At 46.0% G+C, this 12255-nt stretch overlaps 1 protein-coding gene across 1 annotated transcript in view; it reads right to left on the bottom strand.

Annotated features, from left to right (window-relative positions):
- The window catches only part of phip (PHIP subunit of CUL4-Ring ligase complex), a 45279-nt gene that overhangs the window by 19228 nt on the left and 13796 nt on the right, over positions 1-12255 (bottom strand). Inside the window, 10 exon segments of the mRNA XM_079754235.1 lie at positions 558-701; positions 954-1056; positions 1408-1591; positions 3855-3906; positions 3908-4071; positions 4787-5012; positions 8406-8534; positions 9456-9590; positions 11518-11674; positions 12221-12253. Of these exon segments, the coding sequence (XP_079610361.1) occupies positions 558-701; positions 954-1056; positions 1408-1591; positions 3855-3906; positions 3908-4071; positions 4787-5012; positions 8406-8534; positions 9456-9590; positions 11518-11674; positions 12221-12253 (1327 nt within the window).

Here is a 12255-nt window from a genome sequence, read left to right as displayed (position 1 = left end):
ACAACATTCTACTGTTTACATCTCACACCATCACAACATTCTACTGTAAACGTCACAACATTCTACTGTTTACATCACACAATCACAACATTCTACTGTTTACATCTCCCACCATCACAACATTCTACTGTTTACATTTCACACCATCACAACATTCTGTTTACATCACACACCATCACAACATACTACTGTTTACATCACACACCATCACAACATTCTACTGTTTACATCTCACACCATCACAACATTCTGTTTACATCACACACCATCACAACATACTACTGTTTACATCACACACCGTCACAACATTCTATTTACATCACATCACAAAATGATACTCTGCTAAGGGATTTCTGCAGGTAAAGTTTGAGCATTGGGGATCAAACCCAGTACCTTCTGTCTCAGAGTCGACTGCCAAAGCAACCTCACTATCCTGCTATCGCAAAGCCAACATGGTGCCACCAGTCACGTTTGATAGTTTTAACTCGTTTCCATATCCATTAATAACAAAAACAAAACAGGTTAATCAAAGAGACGCAGTTGCCACAGTAACCCACCTCCATCTCCGATGTGCTGTCGTCGTCATCTGCAGCCTCCGCGCTCTGGCGGCTCGTCTCCTCCATGGCTGCACGCGTGTGGTAACCGTGGTTACCCTGACTCCGCCTCGCATCTTCACCCACACACTCTGAGGTCGGTGGTACCTGACCGGAAGAGTGACGTACAGCTTGTCAGTTGGTAATGTACGACTGCTACTAATGCTACTACTACTTCTACTACTACCGATACCACTACCGCCGCTTCTAACATTACAGCTACCGCTACCCCAACCACCACCACCACCACCACCACCACCACTACTACTACTGCTACTGCTACTTATTTCAAGATCAATAGAGGATCAGTGTGTGTGTGTGTGTATAGCATGTGTGCGTTTCTGTGTGTGTTTCATTTACCCTTGTCTCCTTTGGTAAAGAGTGAATGGTACGTCTCCGCCTCTCTGACCGATAGATGTTGATCTCCTCCTCTCCTTTGGCTTCCCGCCAGTTGATCTGCTTCCTACACATCACAATTTGGACCTTTTTAAGTATGTTTTTCCAGAGGCAACCAAAACAGAATTACGTAACCACATGTAAGCATGTCCGCCGTATCTATGGTCTATGATGCAGTATGTATTTAATACGAAAAACTGTTTTCTCAAGATGTGGTGACAGCAGGTTAAAAAAAAAACACAGCCAAAGTGTGTGTGTGTGTGTGTGTCTGTTTGCGTGTGTGTGTGTATACGTGTGTGTGTGTGTGTCAGTGTGTTCATATATACGAGTGTGTGAGCGTGCCCGAGCAAGTCTGCGTTTCTGCGTGCATGCTGCGTACATGTCCATGTGTGCGTTTACAAGCGAGTGTGTGTGTTACCCGATGGTGGCGTCCTCCAGCTCGGGGACCAGCACCCTGCGGCTCCAGGCCACCAGGTCCCTCTCCGTGGCCATCTGGCTGCGGGGGGCGTTGCTGTGCATCTGCCGGACCCCCTCGATCTGCCCACTGCGCCGCAGACCCACGTTCGGCGGGGAGTGGACCTCGCTGGGGGAGCCCACCGAACCTGGGAGGGAGAGGGAGGGAGGAAGAGGTAGGAGGAGGGAGATGAGTGGTAGGAGAGAGAGAGAGAGAGAGAGAGAGAGAGAGAGAGAGAGAGAGAGAGAGAGAGAGAGAGAGAGAGAGAGAGAGAGAGAGATGGTTAAAACAGGGATTTGAGGGAGAGGAAGTGGGAAAGTAAGGAGGGAGAAGAGGGAGAGAAACAGGGAAAAGGGGGAGAGATAAAGGTGTAGGGCGATGAGGAAGAGGAGGAAGATGAGGGAGATAATGGAGAGGAGGCATAGGAGGGAGAGGAAGAAGAGGAGAAAGGGAAAAGGGGAGAGGAGGAGAAAGAGAGGAGGGAGAGGTGAAAGAGGGGGAGAAAAAAGAGAATAAAGAGGGTGATGATTGGGGGGAAGTATAAGCAAGGAGAAGAAGGGGAAACAAGCCATTGAATACAGGGTTGTATTGTCTAAAATGGAGCACTGTTATGCAAATGTTGACCTGATATACAAAAACCTAAATTATTCGAATGTTTTTTCATGTTCTTATCTCCCAATATTTTATAGGGCCGGGGGGGGGGAATTATGAAATGTTGGATAATGAACAGCAATCCCACATTTTCTAAAACTATCTGAAATGTCAAATGAATCTTTCACGATATGAGCTAACAAACTCTTAATGCACCTCCACTTCTGCCTCGATAGTTGGCCTTTACTCACTTAAAAGAATAGATGTAATTGTATTTTCTGTTCATTTTTGCATTTACAGCAGCCATTACAGGTCATAATACGTCTGTGAGTCATAATAATAGGGAATCCAACACGCTACTTCAAAGCACACAACGCCTTAAAGCAGATTCTGCGCTGCTGTGTCTAAGGAAACCATGACTAAACCTGTCAATACCAACCTCAGAGACCAGGAAGAGTGAACCACTGTTATATTACAGCTCGTCTTACTGTCTGATATAGTGCTTATAACTAAATATGCATTTAAATAAAAAAGGATGGGGAGGGGCAAAACATTAATATAATAACATAACTATGGGATTATACTTTCCTTTAGATAACCCTTAAACCAACAGATGGAACACTGCAATTATCCTGAATTAAGGACTTTCCTTTGCTCTGTTGAAATAACATTTTGATTTGTGATACAAAGTCCCCCAATGAATTACCCTCTGTGAACTTAATCTTTAGTTATGTGTTTTCACTGCTTGAATTATTCATATTTCATGCAGCTCCATCTATCTTGCCAGAAAAAAATGTGTATGAATTAGATATATCGTGCAGCCAAGATCAACTCACAGACTATCTCCCAAAAAATAAATCCAAGAGTTCTTTAACCAGCCCAGCATTCTCTGGTACATATGTGAACATCAATATAATACATATTTTATATTAGGGCTGGGCGATTAATCAAATTTTGATCTCGATTTCGATTTTAGTGTCAAACGATCACAAAATGAACATAATCAAGTTTTCATTTTTTTTTCCTTCTTTCTTTTTTTTTTCTGTTTTATAGAAAGTGCAGAACAGCTGGATACATATCTGTACATTATTTTAGATTTGAACATTTTCTTTTTGACCATTCTGTGTATTTTTTGAAGGTGAAATTTCAAAGCTCTCAGTTACTAAGTTTTTGGGAGAGACCTGCTGAATAAATACATCATGTTTTCAAACTCAAAAATAATCGTTTGAATAAACGTGATTTCAATATTGACCAAAATAATCGTGATTATGATTTGACGTTTATTGACAGAGGAGACTGAGCCCCTTCTGTCCAGCAAAGTATTTCTCCGGGTCCAAAAGGTACAATTTGTACCTAGAAAGGCAAAATCTGTACCGAAGAATAATTAAAACTAATTTGTTTTCTGTTACTGTTGAGAAACAGCAAACAGCTGTTCCACACTAATGAGTCTCACTAGCTTGTCGCTCTTGGAGGCCCAATACATACTGTGCTACTGCCATATATGGGCAGTCACTTAAAACTTCCCACTCACTTAATCCAATGGAACCTGCGGATCCTGCATAAACCCTGTTTCACCGCTAGATGTTGCCCTCCCTACCTTTTCATCTTAGGTCGAGGGCTGCTCTTTAACCTTTTTTAAAAGGTGACATATTATATCCCGTTGCTCATCTATCCGTCATACATCTAGGTGGAAAAGCCCACTACTGATGGGGCAGATTTTCAAAATGGCTGTTAACGGCTAATAACACTCACACCCGGTGGTATAACGTGTCCCATTTAACTCAACACTCGCTGGGACGATTCAGGTGGTGTGCAGGTACCTCGGTTGGCCCTGCTACCGATGACCCCAGCGATGGTGAGGGGTGGTGGTGGTGGTGGTGGTGGTGGTGGTGGTGGTGGTGCTGGTGGGGCTGTCGGAGGCGGCGGACGGGTGGTGGGGGGTCCGCCGCTGGTCCTGTTCCTGCTGGAGTCTCTGGATCATGGTGTCCAGAGGACTGGAGCCGTCCACCGCCTGCTCACTGACCACCTGGTTCAGACCTGGTGGGGGGATAAGAGGACTTTAAGACCCTTTAAGGCACTGCCTGTTGTCTATATGTCTGGAGTCCTGCACTGGACACATGTATTCACTCATTGATAGAATTAATTATTTTAGTTTATGTAAATTTATATATATTTACACAGATTCTATATATAGAGATTAAGTATACTTCATATTTTTGGATGGGTTTTCAATTGGTAGTAATTCCCCCACTTTTCATTTTTAAGATGCTGTTAGTAAGCCATTCAACCCGCTTTTATTTAAAGGTTGTGGTTCTCTGAAATAACCTTTAAAATACACTCATCCACATCCATTTAATGGTCCTGGAAGATCCACTGGAATGTGTGAAACCAGTAACTCTTGACTGGATGAAAAACGGAGGCCGGTTTCTGCAGCAGCAAGCTGAGATGGCCAGAGCAGCTCAAAGTCCATAACCCTATCAGGAAATAAACCTCTTTCTGTGTGTGTGAGTGTGTGCAGAGTACAGGGAACACGGCATGCTACTTTGATCTATTTCTAGTCTTATTCTCTACCACTAGAGTCATATCCACGATACACACACCCACACAAACATATCCACCTACACACTAACACACACACACACACACACACACACACACGTCCCGTGTCAAGAACCATAGGCAGGATGGCAGCTATGTGGGCCGGTAGGGGGGGTAGATGGGGGGTAGGGGTAGAGAGGGGGGGGGGGGTTACCTGAGGAGGTGACCCCCATCTGAGGGATGAGCTGCTCCTCGCGGCAGCTCTCGCGGCCGGGCACCAGCCGCTGGTAGCGGGTGGGGTGGGGGTTCCCGTCCACGTCCACCAGGAAGGGCGGGGGCATGAGGTGGGGCGCCTGCTGCGTCTGCTCGTCCAGCACGTAGTTGTTGGCGTCGCGGATCAGCGGCCGGTAGTCGGTGTGGAAGAACATCTGGTCGGCGATCTGACACACACACACACACACACACACACACACACACACACACACACACACACACACACACACACACACACACACACACACACACACACACACACACACACACACACACACACACACACACACAGAGAGAGAGAGAGAGAGAGAGAGAGAGAGAAACAGACACAGAGAGGGAGAGGGAGAGAGAGAGAGAAACAGACACAGAGAGCCAGAGAGGGAGAGAGGGAGAGGGAGAGAGAGAGAGAGAGAGAGAGAGAGAGAGAGAGAGAGAGGGAGAGAGAGAGACAGACACAGAGAGGGAGAGAGAGAGAGAGAGAGAGACAGACACAGAGAGGGAGAGAGGGAGAGAGAGAGAGAGAGAGGAGAGAGAGAGAGAGAGAGAGAGAGAAACAGACACAGAGAGGGAGAGGGAGAGAGAGAGAGAAACAGACACAGAGAGCCAGAGAGGGAGAGAGGGAGAGGGAGAGAGAGAGAGAGAGAGAGAGAGAGAGAGAGAGAGAGAGAGAGAGAGAGAGAGAGAGAGAGAGAGAGAGAGAGAAACAGACACAGAGAGGGAGAGGGAGAGAGAGAGACAGACACAGAGAGGGAGAGAGAGAGAGAGAGAGAGAGAGAGAGAGAGAGAGAGAGAGAGAGAGAGAGAGAGAGAGAGAGAGAGAGAGAGAGAAACAGACACAGAGAGGGAGAGGGAGAGAGAGAGAGAGAGAGAGAGAAACAGACACAGAGAGCCAGAGAGGGAGAGAGGGAGAGAGGGAGAGACAGAAACAGACACAGAGAGCCAAAGAGAGACAGAGAGAGAGAGACAGAGAGCCAGAGAGAGAGACAAGGAGGGAGAGGGAGAGAGGGAAACAGAGAGACAGAGGGAGGAGGGGGTATTAGAGAAGGGCAGATGGAGGACAAGATGAAGAGAGAGAGCATGGTAGAGAGCAAGAGCCAAAGAGAGCGAAAGACAACAGGATAAACAGAAGGGAGAGAGGTGATTCTTTAAACCGCAGGCCACGTCAACGTTGATTTATCTAACGACAAGGGGTGTGTGTGTAGTGTACTTGTGTGTTTCTGTGTGTGCGCCCGCGTGTGCGGGCGAGAGTGTAAGCAGAACAAAATCTTGTTGTCAAGAAGTGCCGCCTTATCCTTAATTGGCCCAATCCCAATGTCTGGACTCACGGACTCAGACTTTATTGTGCGTTCTCGCGAAATTATTAAGGCTTTAGGGCTGTCCCAATGTCGAATTCCAAAGGGCGTGAGGGTTTGAGTCCACAGTTATCGAACCCTTTCCGTGAGTCCGCATCAGTGCAGACTTCACCTAAGGGAATTACCCACAGTTCAAAGCGTTGTGACGTTTACCGCGTAGACCATAGGGAATTCCGGACTTAAGGAAGGTAAACAACAAGACGACGCTACTGTCAGTGCGCAATCAGATGGGAATTTCGGCCTTATTTTGGTGAGCTGGATCATTTGGATCAGCTCACCAACAAGAGCCGGCTTTTTTGCTCCCAAATGGCTCCCAATATGAATGGGTTTCAATGGAGAGAAAGTAATTATTTTCTGGTCCCAGTCTTTATATGCCCCGGATTACACATATGTTGTTTGTGGATTTAAATTATAATTTTTCATGCAAAGAAAACTAAACGTTTTAGTGAAGAAGTTTGATAATGTTGGTTTTGGTTTTTCCCAAGTTGAGGATAAAAGCATCATAAGAGGTGAACCCATTATAAGTCGGGGCATGTGGAGAGTTTCAGCTATGCCGATGGGGAGATTTTCGGTCTTGTCCACGCCAGTCACAAGGAGCGTGACGGCACATACGAGACATGTAGTCTTTCTCATTGTGTTTTTTTTTGTGTCATTAAACGGTCAAACTTTTGACATGAAAAATTATCATTTAAATCCACAAACAGCATATGTGTAATCCAAGGCATATAAACCTGGGACCAGAAGATAATTACTTTCTCTCCATTGAAACCCATACATATTTTTCGATCTCATAGGTCCCATGGGCTCTACCGGAAGGGGCGTGACTTCGCCACTCTTTGCGCGACCAGAAAGGAATTTCTGCCTTTTTTTAGTGAGCCGGATCATTTGGATCAGCTCACCAACAAGAGCCTGCTCTTTTGGCTCCCAAACGGCTCTTCATATTACTACTTATAATTCAGCCAAATGTAGCCCGTTCTGACTTATGATTAGTATGTGTAGGCCAATAATCACCTAAATTATTCAATGCATCCTTTATACTGAAGTATTCAAAAGTAAAAATTATATTTTCTAATATCAATAAATTGCTGTAGCCGATTGTTTTCATCACATTTACAAAAAAACAAAAAAAAACGTCAAAATGAGAATTCCAAAACCGGCAAGTGTCAGCAACATCTTTGTCATTAAACTTGTCAAGGTAACATGTGCTCTCGTGAAGTGCTGTCCCAATCCCATATATACCTATCTGAGGCCATGTGGCCTCACACACTCGCTCACTTAGCACCTGAGATCAATTAAGTCTGTGAGTCCTTAGTCCTCAGGGCTCACTTTGGGATTGGCCATTGAGTCTCTCCAGGGGCAATATAGTCCCAGAAATGTGTGATTTTGTTAAATACATGGTCCTAATCCAACACTGTCCTTACGTTAGCGTGAACACTAGGGGTGGAGAGGAAATTATTATTTGTATCGCAATACTTTACACGGCAATATTGTATCGGCACCAAATATCAATTTACTTTTTGACTGCTTATATGGAACGATTTAAGAACAATGAATTGAAATGCTTTTGCAGTCCACTGGATGGTGCAGAGTTTTTTCTGGCGAGGTCAGAGGTCACGAATGGAATGAAGTTATTCAAAACAAAGACTTAGATGTTGCAAAAAGAAAATAGTAATCAGAGATGTGCCGGCCATCTACCAATCAAAATCTGGACTTAATTTGGAATCAAACGGTTATAATTCACAATATCGAATATATTATTGTTATCGCAACACAAAAGAATATCGCTTATAACAAAATACTGCAACAATATTGTATCGTGACTTAAATATCGTGATAATATCGGTGTAGCGATGTTGACGCTTCAGTTTCGGAACTTGATTTTGACTTGAAAAACAGTCGCCAGTTCCAAGCAGTTTCTTCGCAAATCTTTGATCTTAACTTTGATCAGAGACCCTAACGCCGCCCACTGTGGCTCCTCCCCACTGTAGCTCCTCCCCAATGTGGCTCCTCCCCACTGTGGCTCCTCCCCACTGTAGCTCCTCCCCACTGTAGCTCCTCCCCACCGTGGCTCCTCCCCACCGTGGCTCCTCCCCACTGAGGCCCATCCCCACTGAGGCTCCTCCCCACTGAGGCTCCTCCCCACTGAGGCTCCTCCCCACTGAGGCTCCTCCCCGCTGGGTCTGACCGGCGCGCCTCCTCGGGCCTTACCTTGTCGTACTTGCTGCTGGAGCCGAAGCCGAAGATGAGGAGGTGTCCGTGGGAGTCTGTGGCCGCAAAGTGCTGCCCGTCTGGGCTGCACTTGCAGTCGAACACGGCCCCGTGGCCCTGGCCCTCGATCTGGAGGGACGAAGGACCAGGGGTTTACTTTCTGTAGATTATACTCGCAACCACAGCCCTTCTATCTAAAATAGTCAACAAAATATGTTATGCATAATCTTCAAAATGTGAGGTGACGCACGTTATAAAAAAGCTACTGCGCTCCCCCATCATCTTCAAGCCATTAATATGTTTTAGTAGTCATCGATTGATCCTAGCTGCTGTAAACAGACACTCCGGTTGTTAACGATAACCCCTGGTGGCACATCACAGGCATGTGGGACCGGGAAAGAACAGCTGGTGAGAACAGCCCAGAACAGCGAGGGAGAGGACCAGCCCAACAGGGCCTGGCCAAAGCAGGCGCAGTATGCTGCTCTGCCAATGTGGGTCAAACGCAGAGCACAGAGGAAAGAAGGGGAAAACTGCTGGTGATTAATAGACACTGTGAACCCGCTGACCGGCTCCCCGGCTGGCCTGCCAACCAGGTGGCCCGCTGGTTCCGAGGCTGGAATCAATCCGTTGCCAAAGAAACGGAACCAGGAAGTGTAAGACAATGACTTCGGTCAGTGACACACACACACACACACACACACACACACACACACAAGCATGTACCACTACGCACGCACACAAACAACTTTGCCAAAAGCCACCGGTGGCTTTGTGTCGCATGAATGCATGCGTGCACACATGCATACACACCCTCTCTCTCAGGAACACTCGCCCAAGTTTTTCCTCCCACACACACGCAAACATACACTCCCCACCCCCCACACACACACACACACACACACACACACACACACACACACACACACACACACACACACACACACACACACACACACACACACACACACACACACACACACACACACACAGTGAACAAGGTGTCGGGTGAGGATGAGCGGGAGGAAGTGGGGGGAGGGGGCGGGGCCTCACCATGTTGAAGTAGGAGCGGATCTTCACCCCCCTCGCCAGGTCCCACACGATGCAGTTGCCGTCGTGGCCCGCCGAGAAGAGGATCCGGGGGTCGAAGGGGTGCGGCTCCAGCACAAACACCTCGTCCTCGTGACCCTGGCCGCCCCAAAAAAAACAAACTAATAAAATACACTAAATGGCAGAAAAAGTGTGAGGACCAGACAGCCGATGATGGGACCGCTGACGTGGTCTGTCAACACCCCACCGCGAGGGACAGACGGAGTGGGGGGGGTGAGAGTGTGTGTGTGTGAGTGAGCGAGCGAGTGAGTGAGTGAGTGAGCGAGTGAGAGAGCGTGAGAGAGAGAGACCTCTGCCAGTGTCGGAGAGGACTGGCGGTGACCCATGTGTACTCTGTGTGAACCCAGAACCTGGCAACCCACGGCTAAGAACAGACAGTACTAGTGTATTAGGAGTTTGTGTTATTAACTGACAAATAGACTGGTTAGTAAGGTAACTTTTTTCTTTTTCACCTGTCAACGATTGAAATACACAACGATTCTCGATGCTTCTGGATGGGTCAAATTTTTTCTGGCTACTGTTTCATGAATTAATATCAGTCGATAAATATGAAGTGCCTTTTTATTCGGAAAGGGCTACAACTCAACAGTCTATAGGATAAAAACCTTTGCCTATTCACTAACATTATCCGTGTGACCCAACTTAGTTGGTCAGGGATAATAAAAAAACATAAATCCTTCTGAAGTGCATTACAAGAGGGTTGTTATCTATAAAATAAGGTTTTCACATAACAGCTCTAACACTACCTGGTCATAGCTGTAATCAATGTTGACCAACGATTGAATGACTTCAATAATGTTGTAAATCAAATCCCATCCTAGGGTTTTTTAGACATCTTATAAATACATTTCACATCATGTAGATATGTATTTTGGTCAAGATTTGAAGTAGGTTATACTGTATGATTAAACAATCCAAAATAGACTTCGCCTTGGCCTTTGCTGAAACTATAATAGGTTAGTTTGCCAACTGTTAGCGGCTGGCCTGTGTAGGAGTTCCTCCGTCAAAACTCAAAGTGAAATTTACAGTAGCATAGCTACCGTTGTGGGTGTATTAAAATGATAATATATCGCGATAGCAATTCATCTAGGTTGCTCTTCTTTTGTTCTTTATATATTCACAAGATATGCAATCCTTCAACTACAGTGATCTGATGCTGGGTTCTTAAGAGGTGATCTCCGGCACTAGTCCCGTGTGTCTAGTGGTCTAAACCTGCCTAGGAGACTGGCAGCAGCACCGCTCTACAGCCATGGTTTGGTCAATAATTCTACTCAATCGTCTAACTACAAAGTCAAACAACAAAAGCTATTACAGCAATCACAAACAATTATGTATTCTTTTTTCATGCAGGCCTAAATGCATTCCCAAACCCCCGATTACGTTCTGTCACTGCATCGACGCAGAGTCGTTCACTTCTGCATCGCGAGCTTGCATCGCAGCTTATAATTGAGAAACGTCCACACCTCTAGATCGCATGCAACCTGCATCTGGATAGTTAAGAACACAGTACTTATTCATTCCTTTTTGTTTTGTCAATGTATTATTTTGTCGGGGTTTAAAGTGTGCTCAATTCTGACTTGGACTTGCCAATCACCAGCCATCCCATTATGTAATGTTAATACATTGTAATCACATGCATACGTCCTATTCTGGTTTAAGATCTGTTGAATGGGAATGCGTTCAGAAGTCAAGAGTAAAAAGGGTTATAAGTGTTGAATATAAAATGGGCGTCGCTAGTTCTGGCGGGACACACATCCGCCGACAGCTGACACGGTCCAATCAAACGCACATACACGGACAGGCTGTCAATTTTAAGACCTTCCATCTCAAACACTCGCTCTGCAACGTCGAGTGTGCTGAGCTGAAAATCGCCCTCCGCCACCCTTGTCAGAAATGACGTTCCTGTCAGAGACTGAATCTAACTACATGTCTGTCTGTCGGTGTCCATACACATGTGGGCAGGAGTAACGCGAGTGTAAAAACATCAAACTCCAAAACCACGTACCATGAGAACGTGGACCAGGTTCCCCGTGGTGGAGTTCCACACCTTGATGGTGAGGTTGTTGGCGGCGGTGATGACGGTGCCGTCATGGCGATCCCACGCTACCATGGTAACCTTCAGCTTGGTCACCTTGTCTTCCAGCGGGGGAGGGTTGTACTTCCTGTGGGAACGCGCAGGAAGTTGGTTGGAATACAAAAAAAAAAACAAGGATATGTGGGACACTTCAACTAGTTTGTCGCTTTGAATTCCTGGCCACATCTGGTGTCCATTATCTGAATATCTGTAACAGGATAACGGATATCTGTCCATGAGTCGATTTCATAGCACAGATTAAGACAAAGTTATATTATGTAGGTCTACAGGTTGAGACCTCGGTGGTTTTCTACAGCTTTATAAAATTACACAGCTAATAAAACGAATAGACAAGAAGACAAAAATGTTTCCGCGAGCAATCTCTATGCAAAACATTAGGATGGCGGTTCTGTCCTACAACCTATTGTTTAGGTAAAAAAAAGCACTTTCCGTCTACTTTTCAATAGGGCTTTCTTGCAAACCTCAGACTTTTTTATTTAATTTCAACCTGCTTTCCAGACAGAGTTGGAACGGCCTAGCGTAATAAACCCCAGCCGCGCTGAGAGTCTGAGAGCACGTCCACCAAGCAGAGAGCCACGTGAGTGTACTTTAGTTGGTCGCTGTGTGGACATACCCGGGTAATTTGGTCTGCATGTCCAGCAGAATGCT

The sequence above is a fragment of the Pollachius pollachius genome, assembly GCF_949987615.1.
Source record: "Pollachius pollachius genome assembly, chromosome: 16".
Lineage (NCBI taxonomy): Eukaryota > Metazoa > Chordata > Actinopteri > Gadiformes > Gadidae > Pollachius > Pollachius pollachius.
Note: the sequence above shows the minus strand (reverse complement) of the source record. Positions and strands in the feature narration are given on the sequence as shown.